Source organism: Copadichromis virginalis, linkage group LG1 (assembly GCF_057382275.1).
Source record: "Copadichromis virginalis isolate Kocher_CV1m ecotype Utaka linkage group LG1, C_Virginalis_male_GT1.1, whole genome shotgun sequence".
NCBI classification, from domain to species: domain Eukaryota; kingdom Metazoa; phylum Chordata; class Actinopteri; order Cichliformes; family Cichlidae; genus Copadichromis; species Copadichromis virginalis.
Window position 1 is genome coordinate 18,026,829 of NC_140618.1, and position 27,147 is coordinate 18,053,975.

Sequence of the window (27,147 nt, forward strand, 5' to 3'; positions counted from 1 at the left end):
TCTCTGAGTTTAGAGGTAGTTTTTTTTTTTATTTAAATAAAGAATAGAAATCAAAAACATAGAACAAGAACAAAATGAAATTTTATGCATTTTAAAGCACATTGGCAGGTGTCCCCTCCCTCAGTGCGCACACTCACATGCACAAAGCGTAGTGTCTGTGCCCTCCCCCCACTTCTGTCATCACCTTCTTCTGACAAACCTCCTGGAGGCCCTACACTACTCAACAAGAGGATTTCATTCAAATCACTTGCAATCTGCATTCCTTTGCTCCTCTTATAACCCTACGGTGTTATTCTTCTGCTCATCTATGATTTGCTTGCATGAGCCTCTAACTGGCTGGGCAGGGGGATTTCCCAGATGATGCAGTACCAAAGCCTGACGGTACAAGGCAGTATTGTAAATCTATGTTGACTACAAGCCACTAGTGTTTGAGTATGTGTTAGGAATAACTTTAAGCCAGAAAAGAGCAACTAGAGTATGCAATTTAAATGCAAAACAGCAATAGATCAGAGCACCTTCTTTGGTTTACTTCATTCTTAACCTGTGCTCATCTCTGTGTGCATGATCAATCACATTTTTCTGAGATTTCTTGAGGAGGATACAGTTTTCTTCAGGTGGCACAGTAGCGATAATGACATGATAGTGGAGGAGATAATGGAGAAGTGCAGAAATAGAAAGTGGTAGCCTCTGACTCTCTGACATCAGTGGATCACTGAACAGCAGATGAGCCCACAATGGGACAGACAGTCATAATTGTTTTTGCTTATTGTTGTGGTCTTATTGCTGGACTTGTCCTGCTGCCCAGTCTTGTTGTGTAAAATGCTAAAGGTCAGCAAAGGGAAGAGTGGGCGTATGTTAGAGGGAGGTCAATTTTGGTTCACAGCCCTCTTTATCACCTCTTTTAGGGGACTGATCTTTCTGTGTGTGTGTTGACTTTTATATCTGCTTTCTGTGTGAATCTACCCTTTGAATATTCTGCCTTCCCACTTCTGTCAAAGCATTCTTTAAACTCTTTTTGTAAAGGTGCTATATTAATAAAGTGTCATTAGTACTGCTGCTTCTACTACTATTATTATTATTATTATTATTATTATTATTATTATTATTATTATTATTATTATTATTATTATTAATTGTTGTCTAGGAGTTCAGAATTATTTTGATATGAAAGCAAAAGTGCTTGCATACTTGTCATAAAAGAATAACTGTATAACTCTCCTACGTTTCATTTCACCCAGTAAACAAACATTAAAAATCACCAAATAATGTAGTCTAAATTCTAAATAACACTAAAAACTTACTGGGAATTAATATCCACTAATTTGTTGATATATGTAAACAGACCACGTTTCTGGAAAATCAGTTTTATACATTATCTTAATCTATTAATTCGAATACATTAAAATATATATATATATATATTTTATTTTTTTAAATCCATAAATATCTATGCGTAATTAAATTAACAAAAGTCTGCTTTTGAAAAAAAAAAATTCACCTTTGTGCATGGAAAAAAGTGTTCATGGAAAGTTTATCCTACACCGTTTCCCTAATGGGTTTTTGAGGTTTTGCTCACAGGTGATCCACGAAGGAGCCTGATCGTCGGGCTGATGCACGCCCCCTGTAAACTGTGGACATCCTGTGCATGGTCAGTACTTTGATGCATCGGCAGCTACTGAAGGAATGTGTGCTCTCTGTAAAATTATTACTGGGGCTGACAGGGGGTGGAGGTTTCCTTTGGGGTGTCGAAGCGGGTCCCATGAATTGAGGATGGCGCTGTGTACAGTGTGAGCGAGTTAGCAGCCAAAGTTACATGGCGCAGGCAGGAAAGTTTGCAGGAGAGGCGGACAGTGATTCCAAGTTTTTCTTCTGTCATACCCACGGATGCCGAGTGCAATAATGTGGACTACAGTCTTCAGATAACAAGGACTACTGGGATGTTTTATGGATGTTTTGCTTGAAAAATAACAGTTAACGGTTTTCTGCGGTTGCCGCACGCTGTCGTTTCAATGGACTATCATCTATCTTATCACTCAGTGAGTAACTTGAACAGAAATTGACTGCATGGTTTCTCTGACTTGGGCACAAGTGTGCATCACGAATATGAGTGTGTTGTTGACGTTATGCCATGTAGCCTAGCCTTACATGTTGTGAAACAATGAACTCCCCCCGTGACCAGGAATTGGCACCCTTATCTCGGAAACACCGACTCATGGCTGCAGCTATGCCCGGTGAAGACAGCACATTGCCCGGTAACATTTCCAGGACTGATCGGAATGGATTGGGGGGACTTGTTCACTGTTTTATATGTGGAAGCGGAGTTACACCGGGGAAGGAATTAAGGTTACAAGTGGCATATCAAAAAGAGAGGATCCCCTTTTTCCCGTTTCTCCAAAATCAGGAGCCAGCCCCGGGTGCGTGTGAAGTGAGCCCAGATGGTCATGTACTGGTGTGCGCTGTATGTCACTGCTTTCTAACGGAGCAGTGGAACTCTTTCGAGCGGAGCAGGACACCCATTGAGAAGCGCATGTACTGGCTGAAACGTCCGTACCAGTGCGACTCTCGTCGGGTCCCACAGGAGTGGAACATCTCCTATGATTTGGAGAGGAGGATCAGTGTCAGTAGCCAAAACTACGACGGGGGCGCAGAGTCTGATTTCTCTTCTTTTTCAGAAAACGAGAACATTTCAGATCAGGAGATGGATTTTGCCTACAGAGTCGGTGTGGGCAAAGACAAGTTTGTAAGAGCATCTGGAAAATCGCCCAGAGACAGCAGCAGGAAGAACAATGGTATCGGTATTAAAAACAGCCCAGATACACAGCGGGCAGTGCGTTACCCGGTGGGTGTTTATAGGGCGCAGGGATCGCCAAAAGCGGAGAGTGCTCTGACGGCGAGGCGCAGTGCTAAAATTATGAACAATATCTGTCAATCACCAGAATCTTTGGCAAAGTCCCAGGAGAGATTCCCCCGGCGATGCTATGACAGCTCGCTCTCTGACACACCAGTGCAAGACAACGGGGTCATTATGCGCAACAGGCGGTGGCTGGAGGAGGAGAATGTCAGACATGTGGAGTCGCATCAGATCCAGCGTGTAGCCGACAGCAGCTGTGCTCCTTCCAAGCATCCATCGCTGCTGTACCAGGGAAAAGGCGAGGAGAACTCCAGCACTTCTGCGTCTTCTGCTGGCACCGCTGCTGTCATCTCTAAACGTAACACGGCTCCTCCCAGGGAGAATAACTCTGACAACTCTGAAGATGAGATTAACATTACAAGCGATGACGACAGGGAATCGTATGACCGCAAAACAGACCGCACAACACAACGTAGACCTGTTGCAGATCAGCCACACCACACTGCAAACTCCAGTCCAGAAGAGTGTGTGTGTTACATCTGTGGCGCTGGGCTCAGACATGATGGACGTTTTAAAGTCAGTGTTCAGAAACAAGAGAGGGCACAGGGTGAGCCCTTCTTTCCCTTCTTGTGGCTTCACTCCCCACCCCATAATGCAATACCTATTAGTCCAGCAGGTATAACCTTTGTCTGTGGCAGCTGTCACACCTCTCTCTTGCAGCAGTGGCAGAGCTTTCAGCTGGCTGATGTGCCTGTCCTTCAGCGTTTGTATGTAGTCCCCCTCAACCAGACCACAACTGGACTTCATTCTTCCCAGTTTCATCAGCAGGAGGGAAAATCCTCAGGGTCCATGGAATGCATACCTGAACCTAAGGCTTCCCACGAGGCCTGCTTCCTTTGTGGACAGGAGTGTGGAGGAGACATGAGAGTAGCATATGCACAGGCAGGGGTTGGCAAATCCCGTGGTGTGATGTACTTTCCTTTCATTAATATGTTGCCTTGCCCCCCTAATGCACAGGGAGTGAGGAACGGCCGTGTGCACTGCTGTCCTCAGTGCCATTTTATCCTGGAGGAGATCTGGAGTGCGTATCGACTTAGCCTCAGTGAAGACCTCATCACCTCTGTCAGCTCATTCCTTGTCAGGTACCATGCTGCCATGTCTATCGATGTCTCTGGATCAGCCCACCCTCAAACAGGGGTGGCTTCACATCCCAGCACCTCCATGTCAGTGTGCTACCTGTGTGGAGCTGAGCTGTGTGCAGGAGGAGAGTACCAGCTACATGTTAACCCGCCTGGTCGCTGTGGTGAGAGGGAGCCTTTCTTTCCATTTCTCACTGTCCATCCTCCTGCACCCCATGCCAAGCCAGTTGATGCCACAGGTCTGGTGTCAGCCTGTAAGCTTTGCTACCATGACCTGCATGCTCAGTGGGCCCAGCACGAGAGCAAAGGTCTAGGTCAGCCCACCCCTTCTACCTCTAGCTCATCCAGTGCCAACCCCCAACCACCCAGTTCACCCTGGGCACGCCAGTACAGCTGTGAGGTTTTTGTGTGCTTCTTCTGCAGGCAGGAGCAGCGCAGGCAAGGTAGGCTGTGCGCTGTTACTGTGGCCAGACTACCTGTGTTCTTATATGCACCTCGCAGCACACGCATGCTCCTTGTGGATGATGGCAGGAGGTTGGTGATTGGCTCATGTAAGGAATGTAAGGCAATGGTGCAGGTGGGACAGAACATGCAGCAGGACAGGGCTAGGCTGGAGCCCGGAGCCTCAGATGGGGAGAGGAAAGAACAAGAATCAACGCCGCCACAGTCTAGACATAAGGTAAGAAGGAGAAAAAAGCTGTTTGAGAGATGGCACAGTCATATTCTTTTTTTCCTACTGTTTTAAATTCTGCTCTGTTCATTCCAAAACCCAGTATGCTGGGATTTGGATTGACTTGAGTATGCTGGGATTTGAGCTGTCAGTGCAAACTGTGTTTGTCCTAATGCAACCTCTGAGTCAAATTAAAAGGGGTGATAAAGAACTGCAGGGAAATAATTATGTTAAATAAATTAATATCACTGAAAGTCCTTGAAGTTTAGTGCAATGATGTACTCTGCATTGGGAATAACAGTAGTTTTGTGTGAATGTCTCAGTAAGTGGAGACTGAAAGCACTCAGATATTTTACTTCTATAAAGAACAGAGGAAAGCTATGGTGACAAAAGCAGTCCTGTATTTGCTTTTTTTTTGGTTAAAACATGACTAAGTGGGTCTCACCTGAATAGTTTATTTTGATTTGAGCTCATTCACTCAGGAGCATTTTGAAGGAATTTAATGTAAAGATTAGGGCAATAATAATAAAAATTCTCAAGAGATTTATGAAGAAAAAAGAAGCCAGCACTTCTAATCAGGTTTGTGGTACTTTATGTATATACTTAATTTCCTTCACCAGCTTTAGAATTGGATTACCAGTCTGTCACCAACAGGGATTTGTACAATTAAAGTTCAGTTTTACTTTTATTCAATTTTGATACTAAAAAATAAATAAATAGAGTGAGGTAAAGAAATTGTGCATTAACGTCTTTCTCTTTTTAAATTGATTTGTTTAATTGCTCTACCTATTCATATTTACAGTAAATGTATACACAGATATTGGCAATGATCTTCGCTAAAGTAGGTAGCAAAGTAATATAGCGTGCGTCTATTCTACCTAAGCACTCAAAGCGCTCTGTACAAACCGAGCTGGTACTTTCCCAGACCTGCATTCATTCATGTGTTGTGACATTTTTACCCAGATTCTTCCCATATTAGGGTGATCTGGCAGCGTTTTCTGTGTAAAGCTACTGTGCATTAATCTGCTGGTTTTATGACAAATAACCTTGTATCATAAGAAGTAATTTCGATGCAATAAACTCTTAGCATAAGTGGTCCACAAAATGATAGCAAAATTTAATTTTACCAGATGATCAACAGCAAATTTTCTGACCGTGTGGTTGTATAGGGGACCAGTGTGGGTCAATCAAGGATAGTGACGTGTTAATGAAGAGCTGAGGAGACAGCCAGCTGGCTCTATGAACAGATCTGTCTTGCAAACAAGCACTGACACACTGACCACACAGGACATGTGAAGAACATCTGTGGATGCTATTCAGGTTGCGGATTGGAGCTGTCTATCTAATATCTCCTTCTTCTCTGTAAAGAAGTGCTAGGTGACAGTTAGCATCGGTGTCACAAAAAAAAGAAAACAATCAACAATCTAATGCACTTCATTATCCTGAACTAACATGCAAATGCTTAACGAAATTTTGAGTCATATGCTGTAAAGAAAGATGTGTCATTAGTAACCCAGATGATGCTTGGAAAATCCCGCCATGGTTAGTTAAACATCTGGAGTTCAGACATGTGTCTATAGAAATGTGTTATTAACAGCTTAGTTGTTTAATTGAGGGGAAAAAAGATGGACTTGGGTCATATTGGTAGGCACTCGAATTGTGAGTGATAAAGTTGTGCTGCAGAGTCCATGCTGCCTTTTGCTAAATCCAAAGTTAAATCTTTATTCTGTGTCTAAGCATTCACATGTGAGCTAGATGAGCTCATAACAGTCACATGAGAGAGGATACTCCAGATATATATATAGTGTGATATAGTGCAGGGTTTTCTCTCCACTAAGGCTAGTGGATCATAAGGTTGGTTACATGAGAACAGTGGCAGCATGAGCAGAGGTTTGGGTGATCATTCTGGATTGGGATGTTTGCAGGTGGCACAGCCGGTTTTGACCTGTGTGAGGCAATGACCTCATGGCTGAGAAAGTGCCAGTGTTTCTGTGGGCAAGGGGCAACAGGTGCTTTGTCCTCTAGTGTCATGCTGTATGCTTGAGAGGATCTGTCATCACAGGGATTTCGGCTGTCAGGAGGGAGTGCCCATCTGGTTCCCCTTAGTGCAGTGTGTTTGGTAAAAGGGGCTGTATAAATATAAACACTATTCTATTCTGTTCTATACTTATACTCATACTTATAACTGCAATATGAAGTGTCAGATTGTTGAAATATATATTTGCTTGTTTTGCGAGATACAGATTAACACGTGAATTAAAGAGCCAGAATGTTATATGCAGATATACTGACAAACATAAGTAATGGGTCGCTATCATGCTCTGTGTTGTGCTACTGTGTGTTTAATTAGTATGTTGGACACGACCTTTGACAGGTCCAACATGTTAACCTTTGACAGGTGCATAAGTATAGACTTCCAGCCTGCGACTGGGGAGGGGCAGCTGGTCAGCAGATCTTCCACTCGCACTCAGTGAGACAGATGTCCGCTGAGTTGCATTTCGCAAACGGTTTACAGTTTTATTCAGTGGTTTGGGAAATGCCTGGACAAACACTTTTTCTTTTTCAAAGTATAAATCTTAAACAGATTGAAAGTATATAACCCTCTATCGCAAACAGATTTTTCAAACTGCGTTTTCCCCAGTGTTACTCCACAACTATTTTTTACACTGTTTATTAGGGGGAAAAGAAGAAAGCCATAATGTTTATTTTCTGATTACACTGTTTCAGATGAGTGTTTTTTCAGCTCTGGTCAATTTTGAATAAGTTAGTTTGTAATGCTGTTAAAGTGTGCTGTGTTGCAGTGTGCTCTTATTATGTGCACCGCATAGACTAGACTGAAAAGCAAAACACTTTATAAGACCGCACAACAGCAAGACAGTATATTTACTAATGCATGCTAAAAATCAACAAGGTGCATTTTGTTTTTTATTAAAAATGCTGCTCTTTTTCTACATACACAAGTTTTTGTGATTGAAGCCATACAGCACAATTTTAAATGTACCTGTAAACTCTCCGTTTCCATAGAGAGCAGAATTTTGCACTTCAAGACATAGAAGGCAGGTTAAAGGACGAGTAATCGTTTACCTGACGGTTTGTGAGATGACTGCTGTTGTGAATCAGTGGCTATACATACAAATGTGTGTGTTTTTAAGCAGTTTAAGTAGTTGTTTGATTGATCAGTTAAGTGCAGCTCTCTTTCTTATAGTCATATTGATGTCCAAATGATGCATTAAATTGCACCTTCAGTTTTCTTTACGTTTGTTTATCTTACATGTATTTAATTACTCAAATGTATAGTGTGAATCTACAAAATGAATAAAGTAGACGGTGACAGTAGTTTTCCTTTCCAAATCGCACAATAACTGCACATTTGATCAGTCTGCTTGGCAACAACTGCAAACATGCAGCCATGAAGTCATAAAGTACCATCTTCATCTTCAAGAAGAAGAAGAAGAACAGAGTGTCCGCCCACAGATGGTGTAGCTTTCAAAATGTGAGGCTTTTAGCTAAACCCACTGTCTCCTTGCAACTATTGGTGTGTCTAGTGTTTGTACAATGACATAAAAGATCGACACAGCAAATAAAATAATAGCTAGCTAGACACACTGATAAAATCTGCATGATTGATCTGTCTGTCGGGGTATCCACATGACGTTTATATTTGAGTGGCGGTGTGCTGGAGGCTGTTTCGGGTGGATTGTTATTGGTGATCCGCTCCGAGGGCAGAGACAGATTTCTACATCTCAAATCACTCAATTGCTTTGTGTGTACGCAGTAGTGTGTTATTTAAGGTGTGTCTGTAGTTTACTGTGTGCTTACAGGAAGTATTGGCTTAAAAAAGATGAATATTACATTCTCACTGTCACGGTAAAAACACATCAGCATCTTGACAGTTTCACCAGGGAAGATTTATAGCTTAATGAAAGAAGTGACTCCAACATTAAATTTAGGTTTGATGTTAACTGTGAATGAATTAATGGAAGTATTTGAAAAAAGAAGAATTGGAGGCTGAGAGAAGGTGAGCGGGTTAATTGGATTTAAATTGCAGCCAGAAGAAAATCGGAAAAATGGGATTCTTAAAATATCTTCATGAAAGGAAATATTACAGCACGCCAACCGCAGAGTGTTTTACACAGTCCTTGCCTGTGTGGAACAAAGTGTCTTTGAGTGTGCATGTGTTTGTTCAAAACCAGTCATGTTGCGTGGATTGTGTAAAGTTTCTGCAGCTGTGGTTCTGTCCTCCGCTAGCAGTGCAGTTTGACGGGCAGCCTTGCGTTTCTCCTGGGATCCTCTGGGATTTGAGAGGCTTAATTTCAAAGCTGCTGGAGGTGGATTTTGATTTAGCTTTCAAAGCTTTACTCAGTCTCTTCCCGCTAGCCTTTACCCAGTGCTGCATTCTTGCCCATATCTGACTGGACAGATCAGATCATACATGGAGTAGATGAGATTGAGGTATTCCAGTGTTTCATGTCTTACCTTTTATGTCTCATCCTCGAAATCACAAACCTATACACCTCTAAGAGCAAATGTTTTTGGACCTTTTGGAATTGTAAGGATTTCTGCATGGACTACTATGTATAAATGTTGTCTGAGCTTCATCCAAATCACAGTCTAGATGAGTTGTAGACCAATTTTGTGAGCAATCCATTTCGGAAAGCCTTTCTATTTTTTATGCACCTTTAAATATATTCTGTCACTTGTTAGCCTAATGTTGTGCTTACTTTAACAAGCCCTGATTATAGTCATTTAGACTTCGATTATAGTTATTGAGAAAATTGAATGTAAATTATTTTTTTCACTGTTTCATGTTGACATTGCTCTCAGAGAGGAAGGTTTTTCACATGAGTAAAGTTGTTTTTATGCAGTTTGATTTGAGTTTAGGAAACGCAAAGAGATGGAAAGAAAGCAGTGCTGCTGCAGAGGCTCAAAATACTGGTAATCAGTTAAGACTGTGTGAGTTACAATGCAACTGGGAACCTTTAGCGAGATCAACAGTAAAGATTAGAGGATGTGGAGCTACTTTGTCATTCCTGTTGATCATATACATGAAAGTATAAGCTGGTAGCCCCATCTGTGTACCAAACGGGATTGGTTTAAAAATGAATTATCAGTTGTACTTATTAAAACTAATGCAGGAATAAAGTGGACTAGACAATAGGACGTTGGAAATTAAGTCACCAAAGTGGATGTACAGTGTCAACATAAGCTTGTGTGCGTTTCTCAGCTATGAACAGGTATGTGGGAATTTTGCTTCTGCTTCATTGTTCAGCGTATCTTGATCACTTTGCCCTATTGAGTCTGTGGAGTGTACGACATGATCATTAAATTCCATGCACAGATGTATTTAAAGTTGTATTAGTGTTAATGTTTTTCTCATTTGTTATATACAAATGTCAATCGACAAATGTGCTCCCCTAAAGATGTCTCTGTTAAAGCCTTAAATATGTTTTAGATCAGCTTAAGGGGGAAAGCTGCTGATTTCACTCACCAGAATCTGTTTATAAATCATTGGAAGTACAAAGCGTTCCATAAATCTTTTGAAACTCCAGAGGAATAAATTGCCTCAAGTGATGCGACTGTTACCTTTGTATAAAAGTTGTGTGAGAACACGTGATTAAATAATTGGGATTGTTTCTGTTTAACCCATTTAAACCATTTTTTTTGTCGAATTTTGGCACCTGTATTTCTTTTTTTTTTTTTTTCAACCTTTTTTTTGTATGATATTTTAAGGCTTGTTCAAATGTGTAAATACGGTAAATCTGTTTGTCATATATTGCTCCTCCACTTCACATGGCCTTTTTTGTAAATTCTTCTGTGTTGCTTGCATGGCGTTGCAATGTTTAAGAGTGGTTAGGCTATAAAGGCAGTCGCCCTGTGCCAGACTTAGATATGGGCACGATCCAGTAGTAAACCTGGTTTGACTGTGGTAATTATAGAGGACAGTGCAATGCAACTATAGCTCAACCCTCTCTACCAGCTGCACTCTAACCATGGCATACATTCACCCACAATCACAGACTAACACTTACATATGCACAAAGAGTAATGTTTCTGATCATTTACATACTGAACAGCTGCAAGCATGTGTGAATGTGTGTCTTTGCGCACACGTGTGTCTACCAGGTGGTTGGGAGCAATGGCAGGTGTTCGCTCTCGTGTTGGCAAAGGCAGCTGGATTGTGCCACAGCTGTGCAAGTGTGCACTCTGTGTGTGTGTGTGTGTGTGTGGTTTTGCACCTGGATGCAACTGGACTGTGTGTGTGTGTGTGTGCACTCTCTGTGTGTGTGTGTGTGTGTGTGTGGTTTTGCACCTGGATGCAACTGGACTGTGTGTGTGTGTGTGTGTGTGACAGCACAGTAGCTAATAGCAGACCTATTTCCTTGCCAGACATTCAACATGTAACTTGCACTCTCAGTTGACTGGATATTATTCATTGCTATTAAGTGCTAGTCATTAGTCTTGGTCTTCTAGACCTCCCAAGTGTTGGTGAAGATCTGCCTAAATGTGATTTTTCATTCTTTGGCTCTTCCCCTTCATTTCCCACTTTGCTCTTGCCCTGCTGCCCTGCTGATATTTTTAATGGGGTGAAGAGAGAGAGAGAGAAGATTCAACCTTACCCTGCTGTCAGGACAACTGAAGATGTCAGCTGGAGACTAAAGAGTGGACTAAATATACTCTTTCCCTCCGCTCAGCAAACAGGGGCTCTGACTCCTGGCTCTGACCAACCAATTGCCAGATCGCTTCACCTCTTTCTGTCAGCCGACCAATGAAGAGATAAAGATGAACATTACTGGTGATCTTCTGGGAGCGTATTTTGGCTGAGGATGACATTCCCTTCTTAGATTACTCCCTCCTCCTGCAAGCATCCCCAAGTGCTGGCCGTGACCTCCTTCACCAGCACCCCCACACATGCCGCTCAGCCACCTGGTTTCACACATACTCAGTTTGTCCTGCCAGCTTCAGGACAGCTGGGAAGAAGGAGACAGAGAGGGAGCTTTGGACTGAGCCTCCCATGAAGCCAGAGACTTTTGCGTGTCTGGAAGAATCCAGACTATACAGACTAGCCTTGCCACATTTAGTATTATCTGATCTCTACACTGTACATCAAAGTAGTAATGTTGAAGTGATCGCACAATTGTGGTACTGCTGCAATTTTAGGCAGCGCCTGTTTAAAAAAACTTACTTAGGTCAGTGGCTACATTTGACCTTTAGTTTGGATTGAGGTTGAGTTACCTTTAGTTATCCAGAGCATCATGCAAACAAGGAAAGGTGATATAAACTTCCACCTACCTTTACTTAACATACCGTTAAGTGGAGAGTCACAGAAACACAAACACACATGCATGGACACACGCAAACACACAGGCATAGTCAGAAGACTTTGTGAATAGTTTCCATAGGTGAATTTTCCCCACACTGACGTGACCAGGCTATGAGTCAGAAATAAACTGATACAGTTTCTGCATCTGTCTGACAGATAGATACCACAGACACTTCCAGAAGGCCTGTCATTATTTATTTGTTACTTTTTGCCCGCTATCTCTTTCAAGCATGCCATTTGCACTGTTGACATGTTATTAATATAGGTTTCACGTGGCAGTTTACCACTGCTGGTCATGTCTATGACTTACTGAAAGCATATCTAACCTAATCCAAGGCTGCGAGGCTAGTATTATCCTAACATGCAACCTGCCAGCTCGGTCAGTGGCATATCCCACATGGTCAAGAGTTGTGTGCGATGTGGAGCGATGTGCTAGTCATGGTTGATGTGCAGAGCTTACTTTCAAGGCCACAGCGAAGGAGCCAGAGTGGTAAGCCACCAAAGAAGATTTGAGCTGTCAAATGATCTGAAAACCTCTTCATGTGGAGCTCCATCATTACAGTCTCATGTCAGGATTTATTGACAATGCTATTGAGTCAGAATATTTCTTAAGAGGAGCCATAACACAAACTATTGGAAAAGATGGCAAGTATAACGTTAGAGAAACCTTTACCATAAGCGTTGTGACGAGTATGATGTGGAAACCATCATCCTCAGATAGCTGCCATTATAAAAGGCTTAACTTGTTATGAAAGCTCACAGAGGCAGAGGGGTACTAGATGTATTCATGTTCCCCTCTTCTACAGGGGGCTATAAAATTGCACTTGGCTTGACTTGGGTGTCAAAGGTTGCTTTTTTTTCCCCTTTCTTCTTCCTTATTCTTGTTCTTCCAGCTGTGTCCTCTGTCCATCTTTCTCCTTCTCTCCCTCATCCCCCTTCACCTCATTCATCTACCCCCCCCCCCCCCCACACACACACACACACACACACTCTCTTTGTTTTTCTCCCCACCTCCGTCCTCCTCTTCATCTCTCCCTGTGGTATTAGCAGGGCCACATGTTGCTGGCTTCTCCTGGTGGTGTGAGCCCCATGGCAGGCCCTGGCTCCAGGCTGACGCGTTACTCAGTGTGTCTCCGTGTGTGTATGTGTGTATGAGAGGGAGAACTGTAATGTGTTCCTGCATGCCTAACAGTCGGTGTGTGTGTGTGTGTGTGTGTGTGCCTGTGTGCGCGCGTGTGTGTGTGTGTGTGTGTGTGTGTGTGTGTGTGTGAGGCCGCTAACACAGTAACCTGATAGTGGTGCGGCTGAGCAGTACAGAGCAGAGCAGTGCTGTGATTTATCCCGCGGGCCCAGCAGATGGCTGCAACAGGAGTTTGTTTAAGTTTGCTTCAGAGCCGGGCAAGCAGCCAGGAGCATAGAGAAAGCTTGCCAGAAAAATGTTCACTGACTCTGGATGCCTAACCACACCACTCCCCCTCTCCCTTTTCTACCCCCCCCCCCCTCCCGCCGCCTCTTACCCCTCACAGCCCCCTCAGTCCAACACACACACATACAGAAACACACATGCTCTTGCAGACTTTCTGTCGCTACTCTTCTTTTACCCCTCTCTAATTTCTCTCTTTCCTCCCATCTGTTTTACACACATGCTTACATACATATGCACATTTACACACACACACGCACAGGCTCTATGTTGTGTGTGCTTCTGTGCTCTTTTGGCAACATCCCTGGTGGAGACATGAGCTCACACCTCAGGAGGGGGCATTCAAACTGAAGAGGTGTCCATTCTGGTGGTGATCTTCTGAACACAACCATATGACTGAAACTTTGCATGTAGAAGAGAGATGGAGGATCTCTGGAGCATAAACACCAACAGAGGCGCATATGCAGAGCTACACACTATACCATGTGTAGATGATTTATGAGGTCCAGTTGGACTTTTTTTTTTTCATTTTAAGATTTCCACACATGGGCTTTTCTTCTGTCTCTCTCGTTCAAGCGCTTCGTGTCTGCTTGCAAAGGTGATGACAAGTTCTCTCGCATCACTTCAGGTCACCAAGGTGATAACTGATGACCTCACTGTCCACACATCAGCATCACTTTTTCTACTTTATCTGTCTCTGGTCCTTTACTTTCCTCTGTCAATCATACTTCTCTTTTAGACACAGTTTAGTGACAAAGGTCTAAGGACATTATAGTTAAATCAGGCAGCAGACATTAGCCAGGCAAAGAGACACACATTTTTTGAGCATTTTTTTAGACTGAGTTAGTGAGCAAAGCTGCAAAATGTATGAACGTTTTTAACTTGAAATCAGCACTTATGTGCTGAAGGGCTTTGTGGTTGTTGTTTTTTTTCACTCGATCAACCACAAAGTTGAGTCCAGGTCCTTGTATGGAAGCCAGCTTTACATGTTTTCATGCAGTAAGAAATGTTGACTACATTTCTAAAAAAAAAAAAAGAAGTTAATTGACCTCCTACTTACCATTTTACCAAGTGACCTATTTAGTGAACTTCAGTTAGGTTAATTTGCATGTATGTTGTTTTGCTTATGTTTGTACATACTATATGTATAGTGTCTTGGTTTTTTAGTAGGGCATAAAAATCATAATTATATAATATCTATTATATCTCTACATTTACTTATTTGTGGATCTTAAAGATTAACTCTAGACCAGCTGTCCCCAACCATTTTATGTCCGACAATATTTTCACGGACCGGCCTTTAAGGTGTCGCGGATAAATACAACAAAATAAAACCAGTACCAAAATAATATGATTTATTCATAACACACTTGGAAATACCCAGGGAAACAACGTAAAAAACGATAAAAAATAACGATAAAAACCCTGAAAACCATAAATTTCACACCTGAGCCTCAACTCTCGCGCCCGGTACCAAACGACTCACGGACCGGAACAGGTCTATGGCCCGGGGGTTGGGGGACCACTGCTCTAGACCATTACAAAGTTTGTCACACTGTCAGGATTTCTGTAGATTTGTGACATTTTTTTTTTCATCAGCATTATTCTATACTTTTTTCTGTCTTAAAAATAAATATTTTGTTTCACATTTTCACAGAAAAATACATATTTTTATTCTATCCATTTATTTTCCTTTTTAGGATGTTAATTTCTTTTTACTTTGCTTTTGTGGACCATATAATTAATTGTGTTTCTTTGATTATATATACACATCTGTTGAACTGAATTGTTTCTGTTCTTTTTGTTGCATTCTCATATGGTCTGTAACCTGTAACCTTCTCCAGTTCAGCGAGAGTATGAAGAAGGTGGCTATTGAAGTCATGCATACACACAAACTGTGGAGGGAGGGTGAGCCTTGTGAGTGCATAAGTATGAGTAATGTGTATATGTATGTATGACTAATTGTGTGAAGCTGTCGGGGTCATTGAGATTTGGCTCAGAACTTTATTTCCTCTAAACATAAGTCATTCTCACTGCCTGTTGTGCCTTCAGGTCAGAGACACAGCTGAATGCTATCTGTGCCGTGTAAGCATGCAGAGTTTGTTAAGGATAACAATCATATGTTTGCATTCCTGGTGGTGTTATTCTACACGCAGAACAGTTGTGTGTTGTCTTGTATTATGGGTTTCATAATTGGTACAAATTATAGAGAAGTACGAAGTCCTCTGCTAAGAAAAGGCGATAATTAATATGTCCAAATGCCAGGAGAGCTGCTAGTCTTACTCTGTAAAAGAGCAGAGAAATATTTGCAAACTGTTTTATTTTACCTGAACAATATGTAAAAATAAATAAATAATAATAATAATGATAACACCACCCAGCTATTAAACCCTTAATATCTAATGTGTCCTATTTGAGTTTTTGAGATTTCTACATCATCAGTGTGATCCCCCCTCCCCCCTTAGATAATCTGCACAATACACTTAAAGCAAATATATTGAATATATTTAATTCATTATTTATAAAGAATTGTCAGAGTGATCAACAAACACACTTAGAATTTTCTGGCAGTAATTTGATGTTTCTGGCTTTAATGGTTATAAAACATGTCTTTCAGCTCATTTGCGACATTTAAGTGCAGCTGGTAGAGAGGGACATTTAATCTATGTCTCTTCAGATTACAACAAATAAACATGCAGCTGTGAACAGGGGAATCGATTTAATATGCTTTTAGATCATTATTTTAAAATGAAATGATGCTTAAAATACAGACTTGCAAGGGGACACCAGCTGTACCAGCAATGAGTTCTCAGAGCACATGCATCTTTGGTAAAACTTTGCAACTGTATCCTGCATGTTGACAATATCCCTCCACAGAGAGACCCATATAAACACCTGCCAAAGGAGTTAAAACCACTTGTGTGGTAGTTCTCGCTACAGTGGGGGCTCGATTTCAAGTCATTTTTCACCAAAGTGCTTTCCAATTGATTAGTATACCAAATTGTTATAACACACAAACTGACTCACTGATGTTATCTATAACTTAAAATGACATATTGGTGCCCTCAAGTGCTACTACAGCCAACACAAAACATTTTTGTGTGCTACTGCAGGCATTTGATTTTAAAACCCACTCAAATATGAACAGGTCACAACGAGCAGGAAGGACAAAAGGAGGAGACGAGTAATAAAGATCAAAGTGTTTGTATGCACTGTATCTTCCCACAGCTGTGCTCCTTGATACCCTCAGAGGAGAGCGAGGTCACAGCAGGTCACAGGTCAGGTAGATTAGCAACCTGCTAATGAATATTTATCTGTCAAGATTGTACTCACTTGACACAGAGGTGCCTCTTATCAGACTCATTCCTTAATTGTGCTCGTGCTCTTATATTGCCTTCGTGTGGCATATATTTTTAAATCAGCATTGTAACTTGGATATATACTGAAGGAGAGTTTATTTATTATGTCTTTATTCTAAAATTTCATTAGGCCAGTTTGATGTAGGCCAGCATTTAACAACTTGGCACATGCTGACACTAAATCCTTTTTGCATTTCTTTCTTTTTAATGGATTTATTATTGTAGGGTCTTTACCTTACAGTATAAAGTACCTTGATTGAATTGCTTTTATCCAATGCACTCTAGGAGGCAGGCATTGGCGGTTTGGTGCACAAACAGGAACAGTGAATTACTCATAGATCCCCTCCAGACACGTAAATGAAATATATGAATGTGGTTTGAAGTAAGCAAAACTCTAGTGTTTTTCAAGTGGATTCTGCATCTTTTAAAGATAGTTTATTTTATTATTCATGTCCTCGCTATTTTGTGTATATAACATACTCTGTTGGATCCAGACCAGGTGGGCTTCTTTGTGAGCCAGTTGTTGTCCACCTGTCGGTCTGCCTGATGAGAGCAATAAGCACAGCAATTTCTGCAGACCAGAGCCTCAGACAGACTGACGCTGGCTGAACAGTGATCAGATGCTGTTTGACTTTAGCTCAATGTGAAACATGTGTCCTCAGTGTTGGACTCAGTGCAGGCCTTGAATGAGCTCCCACGATGCACGGCTCCACAGGTGTCAGAGTCGTCCAGAGTTGTGTATGAGGTCTAGTTCAAACGTGCACAAGCATATTTTTTTTCCTTTGTCCCTTCTTTGTTCTCCAAAATTTGTTTCCTCCACACAAGCACAAAACAAAATTGAAGCATGCTGTTAAGAGCAAGAATCAAACAAACAGGCAGAGATGTCACTTTAATCCAAAGTCAAGTTGGCCAATGAGAAGCAGTAAATAACAGATAAAACCTTCCCCTGTCTATATGTTTACACTGCAAACATTTGTAGTTGGAAAGCTTTTCCCAAAGCTACGTTTTCAATGACCTTTAACTGTTTGTGGGGGGAAAAAGGAAAACGCAGGGATAAAGGTACAGTTTTAAAAATACTATCATAGGTGTGGGTAGGGCTGGATAAGGTTGCAATTGTGTATGAAAAAGAGTATGAGCTTTCCAGTATCTGTCAGTACAGATCAAAGCAATTTTTTTCTCTGTTGTTTTCCTGTACTTGGCTGAGTAAGTGTGCCTGGACTCAGAGCTGCTTTTATGGAGTGTTGCTGAGCCGGTCAGTGGTCTGGGCCTGCATGCATGGCTGTGGTCCTGTTGGATCTCTGTGATAGGCTGTTAAAGCCGACTGACAATCCCGCTTTACAAGCTGCTATACATCAACCATTAGACCTGCTGCAACCGTGGGAACACAGACATATGTGTTTGTACATGTGTGTGGGTCTGAGTCAGTGACTTGCGGGGATCTGTGTGTAGCAGAAACAGGGCCTGCTGCTGAATGATAAGGCCTGCTGACCTTGTAACCTCAAACTCACTGTGACGAGGTCATATCGAATTACACCTAGCCAAATGTTCCCTGTCTGCGGGCTTTAACACAGGAAGGTCTAACCCCTGGAACAGAAACCTTTTCTAACCCAGTGATGGATGGTCGTCTTCTCCTCAACCTCATGTCCAATAAACACAGACAAATGGACAAACAGGACACATGACCACAGCGGAGGACTCGTGATATGAAGCTAATCTTTTCCTTGTGAAAACAATACAGGTTCTGTTTAACTGCAGAAGATTGCAAATTGGCATATGCTGCATATTTATTCACTACATTATGAGGTGCTTCCTGTTTTATGAAGGTGCACCAGCCTGACTTATTGGTAATAGAATAGACGAATCATAAAATGTGAATTCTCATGTTTCGCTTAATTTGTTACAGCGCTGTTTGACAAAACCAAATTATAATTACAATAATTTCTTTGTGAAGATTACCAAGTGTATCGAGGAATAGGCTAAATGTGAAACTCCTCGTATCAAAGTCTTATCCTGTCTTCCTTCTCTTACCCCAAGCAGTCATGGCTGATGGCCACCCCTCCGTGCGCTGGTTCTGACAGAGGTTTCTTCCTGTTAAAAGGGAGTTTTTTTTCCTTCCCACTGTCGCCAAAGTGCTTGCTCATAGGGGACATATGATTGTTGGGTTTTTCTCTGTATGTATTATTGTAGAGTCTGTCTTGAATTAAAAGTGTCTCTCAGCATGATAATAAACTGAAACGATCAGCTTTTTTAGAGTCAATCACTCTGTCAGTAAAAAAATGTGTTAACATTTTTTGCACGATTTCCATTAATCTCCTAGCTTATCGTGTGTCCACCTGGTGTGTGTCACTAGGACATATAGGTGAGAGTGGGGGGACGATGTGTATGCAGGAGCAGATTTTTCCCTGTGTGTGGCATTGTGTGGCTCAGCCTTGAGGTAAATATTTGAAAACTGCAGGCACCATTACGAGAGGGTCTGCTTTTGATGGGGTGATTTTTGTGTGAGGCCAAGATGATGTCGACTTGACCTTAGTGCATAATAGAGAGCCAGGAGGCTGTCGTATAGAGCAGTGAATGTGCAATCATTTCTTACATTCAGATTTCTCAGTTTGTGTTTAATCAAAGTTAAATTACTCAACACTTTGTTTGTGTTGTTACTTTTGAAAGTTTCCACTTTGTTCCCTCCGTTGCTTTTTCTCCTACTGCTTTACTTGTTGAATATTTTGCCCTTCACTTTGAGAATGAGCTTCTTTTTGCGCTCCATGAAGTGGCAGCAGCTTGCTTACACCTCCACCCAAGCTGCCAGGACTCCTCATTCTGGCTCTGGATCTTTATATCTTCGTTTTTTTCCCTCCTTCATTTTCATTCTAAACTCTAAATCTTCCTCCTCCACCTCCTCATTCTTCACCTCCTCTGTCTCCCTTTCAGTGCAGAGCAAGCCAATCTTTTCTGGCGCCGGTGCCGCGTCTTTATTTTCCCCTCTGGAGGAGTCAGATTTATTGGTCCACTGTTTATTTTTATAACTAATTTTAGCTTCTCATTACTTATGTATCAGCATTAGGCGAATTGCTTCTTGTTTTTTTTTTCATTTTTGGTTGTAAAAGGTAGTCAGTGTGAACGACTCAGTAGATGAACTGGTATAAATCGTGTGTTTATACTTGTTTGAGTGTGTGTGTTTATGCGGCCTTATGTGTGTGGGTGTGCGTGTGTTCAGTGCATGATTCAAGCACAGATGTTCTCAAAGGCTCCAGTTTTTAGGCAGTAGTTCTCCCTCTTCCCTCAGAGAAAAAAAGGAAGTATCTAATAAAAGGCGGGTGTATGAAACGGAATGAGTCATGCAGACCCGCACAGAAGGAGAGAAAGAGAGCGAGAGAGAGAGAGAGTCGGCTTCCATCCATCTCTCAGAGCTTGTGAGAGAGAGTGAGTGAATGAGTGAGAGAGCGAGGCAGGAAGCAGGGAGGGAGGCTGTGCCAAGCTGGAGCTGAATTCCTGCCAAGAGTCTACTTGTTTGCTCGTCTGGCTGGAGCCAGAGGCTGACCTTATTAGCTAGGAGGGCAGCCGTCTTATTAAAACACATCTGGCGCTCAGGGAGCCCAAATAGTCCTCATATTGTCTTCCTGCTTGCTCCTGACCTTGCGTTACCTAGCAGGAATGCTGACAAGGGCTTCACGCATCTGTTGAGAGTTTCACCAGGGTCTTTCTCCCCCTCCTTTCCTCTCTCCACCCCTCCTTTCCACCCTCGCTGTCTTTGCTGGCGCCTGCACGGTAGCTCTGTGGGACCTGTTTTTTTTCCTCCTCCCCCCCCCCCCCCTTTTTTTTTTCCTCTTCCATCCCACCCGTTTCCACACACCACCCCTCAACACCACCTAACTACTCTTCAGGATAGCGTCCTAGTACCCCCCACAGAGGAACTTTTTTTTTCTTACCCTGCCAGGTTGCTGTGTTGATACAATTATTCCTGTGTGTATTTGTTTTATGAGGGGCTGTAACCCGGCCCTGTTTAAATAACTCTTTGCTGCTTATTTTAAAGCGGGGATGGTGCCGGGTCCAGGTGCTGCGGGCTGTTTTGAGTGAGGGGTTTTTTTATTGTTTCCATAGTTCCTTACAGGACAGAAGGTGTCGGGAGCTACAAAGACACTGAAACTTTTACTGTACAGGAACCTGATCCCAGCTGGCCGGTCACTTGATGTTTCAACACTGTGCAAAACGATTTATTTTTCACTGTCCTCCCCCACCTGTGTAGAAAACTTGAAGTCTTTTTTGGGGGGCGGGGGTCGTGTTCATTGTGAGGACTGAGTTGCTGATCGTTACAGTAAAGGTGTGTGTGGAGTGTTACTCACTGCCCTGTAAATGAAAGCAGTAATGTATCATTACTGCACCTGTAAGTAACTCTAAGCTGCTGCAGATGGAAGTGAAGAGGTGCACTTGACACATCAGTGTCACAGTCAGTGATTTTTCCCCTCACACTCCTGTTAGTTCACTCTACACTCACTCTAATATAAATTCACTTTCACTTATTTAACTCTGTCAAACGTGTCTCTTGGTTGGTATAGTGCCTTTACTTTTCATCTTGTATGTCTTTACGACAGCATCAACCGTTACCCTTTAAACACGGGACCACCACCACCACCACTTATTTCTTCTCTCTCCTCCGAGGTGAATCTCAGCCTGTTGAATTTTCTTTTGTGGGGAGCACCAGCTGAGGAACTGTATAAGATTGCAGAGTATTTAAACAGATGAACATGAGCGATATCAGTTTCCTTGAGCAAAAAATGTGTGTTTACAGTGACAGAATCACATCTATGATTTAACATCTGTTTGATGATGGAGTCTGGATTTACTCATCTCACTCATAACACCACTCGTTCTCTCTCTCTCGCTCTCTCTCTCGCTCTCTCTCCATCATCTGGCTACACTGGACATCTTGCTCCCTTTTTCATCTGTCTGGCATTTGTGTGCGAAAGCTTTGCTTTTGTGCATAATACAGCATATTTGTGTGGTTTTGCTCAGGCTCCACAACAATTACGTCCCTGTCTCCACACCAACACCAAAGCTATCGATGAGTCATTTGCAAACTTATACATGCTCCGTCTGCTGATTCACATCTTATTGTCTTTATTGGTGCCACTGTAACTCACTTTTTATGTATCTATGTGTGTGTGTGCTGTTTTTTAATGCAGAACAGAATTGTCACCGCTGGGAATCTGCACTTAGTTTACACACCTGCATTCTAGCACGCACACAAATACTTGGCTGGTCTAAATACTCAGATTACTCATGTCCTGTGAAATCTCTGTCATCAGCTGAGTGCTGTTCCCTGTTTGGCTACATAGTTTCTAGAGACTGTTGTGAAATGAGGAGTTCTGTCTTGCTTGGGATTGGCAGACAGAAACACACAGATGTGAGCCCGACGTCTAAAAACTACAAGGTAAGAAAGTGGCACATATTGACCACTAACTCTTTCACCTCTCTCACACACAGACAGCCTGTGACTTTGGATAAAGGCTTTATTTTTCTTCCTTTGGATGTTAATGAACTTCACCGGCTCCGGATTCTTTTATCATTATCTCAGCTGCATCTTTTGCTCTGTGCACGCACCACAAATACACACATCCATCTATAGCTATAGCCCTGAGTACTTATGAGAGTGAGAGAAAAGGAGAAAGCCAAATGTATGCAGTGAGAGTTGACCGTATGGACCCTGCATCCTTCTTGGGTGATTCCTGACATTCTCTGCCCACCACAAATACACTCATTTTGCAGGGCACGTGATAGCTCTGCCTCATTACACTCACAAAGATATCCTCTTTCTGCAGCATGCTTATCTGCTTCACAGAGCTCTGTTGCAGACTAAAGATCCAATTATTAAAGCTGCAAGGGCTAATCTAAACACGCAAAGTAAGATGGATCACGGTCCTCTTTATTGTAGATTGTGTGTGAGAGTGTGTGTTTTGCGTTGGTGTCTGCCAGCTGTAGGGTTGTTAAGTGGGGGTCTCTTCCTCTCTCCATTGATAGAATAAATAACAGCACTTCCTCTCTCTACTCTTTGACTCTTCCTGTTGTCCCCCAGGTGGAGGAGGGGAGGGGGGACATGCCACTTCCATAGCCCTTTCACTGTCTTTTCATATTCTATTTTGCTTTTTCCCCCCTGACACGTAGTATCTGTATTCTCTCAGAAAATCCAAAACTTTGTAAAAAGCAGACAAAAAAGGGATGTGGTTAGGTTAAAAGTTCAGTTTAGAACAATAGTAATTTGAATAAAAGACACAAGTGCATTATGCCTCAGTCCCTCCTCACTATTCTTTAACCATCATTATTTTCAAAAATCTGTTATATATTTGATATAAACATTCACACTTGCCTTGGTGGTATATGTACTAACTATAAATGAATTATACCTGTATGGCTTTATAGGAAATGTGCGCGTGTGTGTTTGTGTGTGCGTGGTGGCCAGGTCCTCAGCATGGGAACAGCTGTTCAGAGCAGCACTGGCCACACACACATGGGTCTGATTAGCACTTGGTGACTCCATCCCTCCCTCCCTCCTGCCCTCCCTGCTCACCTCCCTCCTTTTCAGCGGGGGCCGCAGCATGCTGGCGGCACCAATAATTTTAATGCCTAGTCTGAGTCTGCCAGGAGCAGAGGCATGTGTGTGTATGCGCCCGCACACTCGCTGTACACAGACAACGCTTACACACAGAGCAACACAACCACCGAGTCTTGCCAAGAGAGGGAGCGCAAAGCTCTCATGCCTTGATCTGCTCTTTTCCTTTATCCTCCCCCTCCCCTCGCTCTTTCTCTGTCTCTCTGTTTAACCCTGACCTTCTCCTTTCCCTCCTCATTCACTCCCTCTCTGCCACAAATCTTTTACCTTAACAAGTTCAGAGGTGACTTTTGAGGGTCTTCACATCATGTACTGCTCTACACTAATCCCCTTGTATGTTGTATATCGGTTCTGTTTGTCATCCAGGAGGAAATGTCTTTCTATAGCAAATGGTAGATGAGGCAGATACGAGGAAAAGAAGTGTAATAACTCACATAGGGAGATAAGTGTGTGAGAATGAGAGAAGGGAGATGATTAGGGGTGAGACTGGGGGGATTTGGGTAGAGGTAAAGGTTATAAAAAGGTTAAGAACACAAGAAGGAGAAAAATGGCAAAAAAAATAAGGTTTGGAGTTAGGAGAAAAGGAGAAAGGAGTGAAGAAACATACAGCGTGAGAGACAGAGAAGGTCACATGCAAGGGAGTACAAGTAAGAAAAGAGGAGGAAGAGCCCATCATGACTCGTCAGTCTGTCTCCACTTAACACAGTGTCCCTGTTTCTGTGCATGGCTATTGTACTAATAAAAGCAAGACCATGACACCAAATTTAATGTAAACACATATTGTATGTGTCTATAATAGAAGCAAACTCTCTGCAAGCAATAGAGGGTTTTATTTGTACAGTAAAAGCTATATTTTGGAATAAAAATAGAATAAACGTAAGATTAAGAACCCTACATTGTAAATGGTGTACATTTAAATAGAGCCTTTTCACAATGGAGGTTCTTTTGAACTCACTAATGATGGCAGAGCTGCTGTCCAAGGTCCTCGCCTCCCAATTCAGGTGCAGTGTCTTATCAAGGATGCTTTGACATTTGAAGGAGCCAGAGATCAAAATGCTATTTTAATGATGCTATTTTATCCTGTGTTGGACTTTAACATCCCCCCCCACCCCACCCCTCTCTCCATCTGTGTGTCTTTCCCTATCTCTGTACTGTATGTACTTCCTGTCAGGAAGTGCCACACAGCAGACAGACATTCCAGTTAAAGAGTAAATCGGGACATTGTTGCCAATTCCAGAAATCAAGACCAACGGCGTCTGCTATTGTTGCTTGATCTGTTCAAAGAGACCGAGGTCAGGCCAGATAATCAGTTTTGGCTTCCTGCTTCTGGAGACATCTTGTCTTAAGGACAAGGTGTGCATTTTATGAGTCATTTTTAGTTTGTCCTCAGTGGAATTCTCCTATCTTTAGCTGCAGCTCCATATCATTAATGTTTGTCTTTCAAGAAAGTAGTTTTTGACAGCTTGTTTGTGGATGTGTAATAATATTGAAAGCCACCAGATGGTGTGATTGCTCCATGCAGGAGCGTTTTATTGCTAGGCAAATGCAGAGATGGAGATCTCCAATTAATGAAAATATGGAGACACCAGTAGGTATGCAGCCAGGGTGTAGACCTAAGCATTTGTTCTCTAGTCAAAGCAGGCTAAAAGTAATTGCCTGGGCTTGTGTGTGTGTTTGTCTGTTTACATTTGCATATCCATTAGTGTACGTGTGTGCGTGCATGCGTGTGTGTGTAAATAAGCTTCCTTGTGCAACAGTGCAATAGTCCTAGGGTGGCTTGGAAACTGTGCATGAATGTATGTGTGGTTTCTGAAGAGTGGGGATATGGAGCAGCTGTTTAAATGCTTTGTATGGTAATTACTGTGTGTGTGTGTGTGTGTGTGTGTGTGTGTGTGTGTGTGTGTGTGTGTGTGCGCTTGCATATGTGTTTGCATATGTGTGTGTGGTGTATGGTGTCATCACTCGGGCTGTGTTGTGGTAGACTCTCGGCTCCACACACCAGGCAAGTCTGTAATTACTCAAACCAGCGCTCATACACACTGTAAGCTTGTACAGTCTGTGGTCCTAACTCTCTTTTCTCTCTCTCCTAATCCTCTATCACTCTAGCCTAGCTCTTTGGTTTCCTTCCTCTCTCTGTGTCTTTCTCTCCCTTAAAGTCTTCCTCTGTGATTCCCAGTGTGGCCTGAGCTCTGGTTTGGCCGTGAGATCTGTCTCCCGTGTTTTGCAATTTGGACTGCATCGGTGCTTCAAACCAATTCGCTTTCATGCCCATGTTTCATTGACAACACACACAGAGGCAACATAATGTACTGGCCTCCCTGACCAACTTGACTCAGCCAGGAAGCCAACAACACATTTTAAACAGTGAGCTAACACATGCCAGGCAGGTTTTGAAATTGTCCTGTCAGCATTGTGCTCCACTTGAGTGTGTGTGTGTGTGTTTAAGCCAGCTGTCTGTCCAGTTCACCCACACCTGGGTTTGCAGATGGTTGCCTTCAGCCTGTTTAACCTCCCGGTCTTGATTTTAACAGAGACAGGACGCTTTTGTCCCAGATCTCTTGCTATTGCACACACTAACATCGAGCCTGACATATAACAGGCTTGTAGCTTTGATTATGCCAAGATGTGTGTTCTTGCTTGCGCATCACTCTTAGCTCTGTTTGTATGTGTGCGCTTTTGTTCCTATGTAGTTTCTGCCAGCAGCTGTCAAAGGACAAAAGGCTAAGCCACATCTCTAACCAGTTTGAGAGCTTCCCTATCTCTGCTCACACAGACAAGGTTGCCACACACACACACACACACACACACACACACACACACACACACACACACACACACACACACACGCACTAATATCGAAGAATTCACATACTGCACATACATACGTGCTTCTGCACTCCAGTGATGTATATTCCTGTTTTACTGTCTCTATTGCACCACCACCCCCCCACCCCCAAACGCGCGCACACACACACACACACACACACACACACACACACACACACACACACACACACACACACACACAGAGATACACAGATTCCCTCTCCCAGCGTGGCTAAACTAGATTAGTGTGTATAAAGGCTCATAATCCCTGCTGCCTCCCCAGCAGGCAAAGAGGAGCCTGTCCTCCAAATTAGGTTGGCCTCTCCGGGTGATGAGTGGCTGCCAGCAAGGGTCCACTATATTTGTGTGTGTATTTTTGCATTTGTGCACGTGTTGTGGTTCACATGTCTCTGTGGCTGCTGTTTCACTTGTCCACATGTATACATTAAGTCAAAGGAAAGATAAATTCACAGTGGCACTCTGGACCCAGTGGTTTAGTTCATCTTTTTATTTTTATTTTTAAATCTTGCTAAAGGTCACAGTACAAAATTTGACCGAATGGGCAAAAGGGTGAAGTTTCCACTTAACAGCAGATTTTGATGTTACAGGGTGTGCCATATGCAATGCCTTCCAGCTTAGTCCATTACTTTGGACAGATGTATTTTAAATATTTCTGTCGTGCCGTTGCAGAGAAAATAAAACTACTTAATTATTATAACATAAACTTAACTGCAAGTTTGCAGTTCTATGCATTTTGATCTTTTGGATTCTGGCTTGTGGCATCTCACATAATTTAGTTTTCATGATGTTTATCATTATTCTTTTGAGTACTTACTGATCTTCCCTGCTGCATGCATGTCTAATCCAGCCCTAGTAGTTGTGATCCTGTAATTATTGTCCTTCTGTTACCCTCTGCTTATCATCATGATTCAGTAGGCTGACTGCTACACCAAGGCT

The 27,147-nt window shown here is 42.5% G+C and overlaps 1 protein-coding gene across 1 annotated transcript in view; it reads left to right on the forward strand.

The window, feature by feature from the left end:
* The first annotated feature begins 1,793 nt into the window (after window positions 1-1,793).
* Window positions 1,794-27,147, forward strand: part of gse1b (Gse1 coiled-coil protein b) — a 168,167-nt gene continuing 142,813 nt past the window's right edge. Inside the window, exon 1 of the mRNA XM_085452885.1 lies at window positions 1,794-4,669. Within this exon, the coding sequence (XP_085309011.1) occupies window positions 2,159-4,669 (2,511 nt within the window). The 5' untranslated portion in view covers window positions 1,794-2,158. The remainder of the gene's footprint in view (window positions 4,670-27,147) is intronic.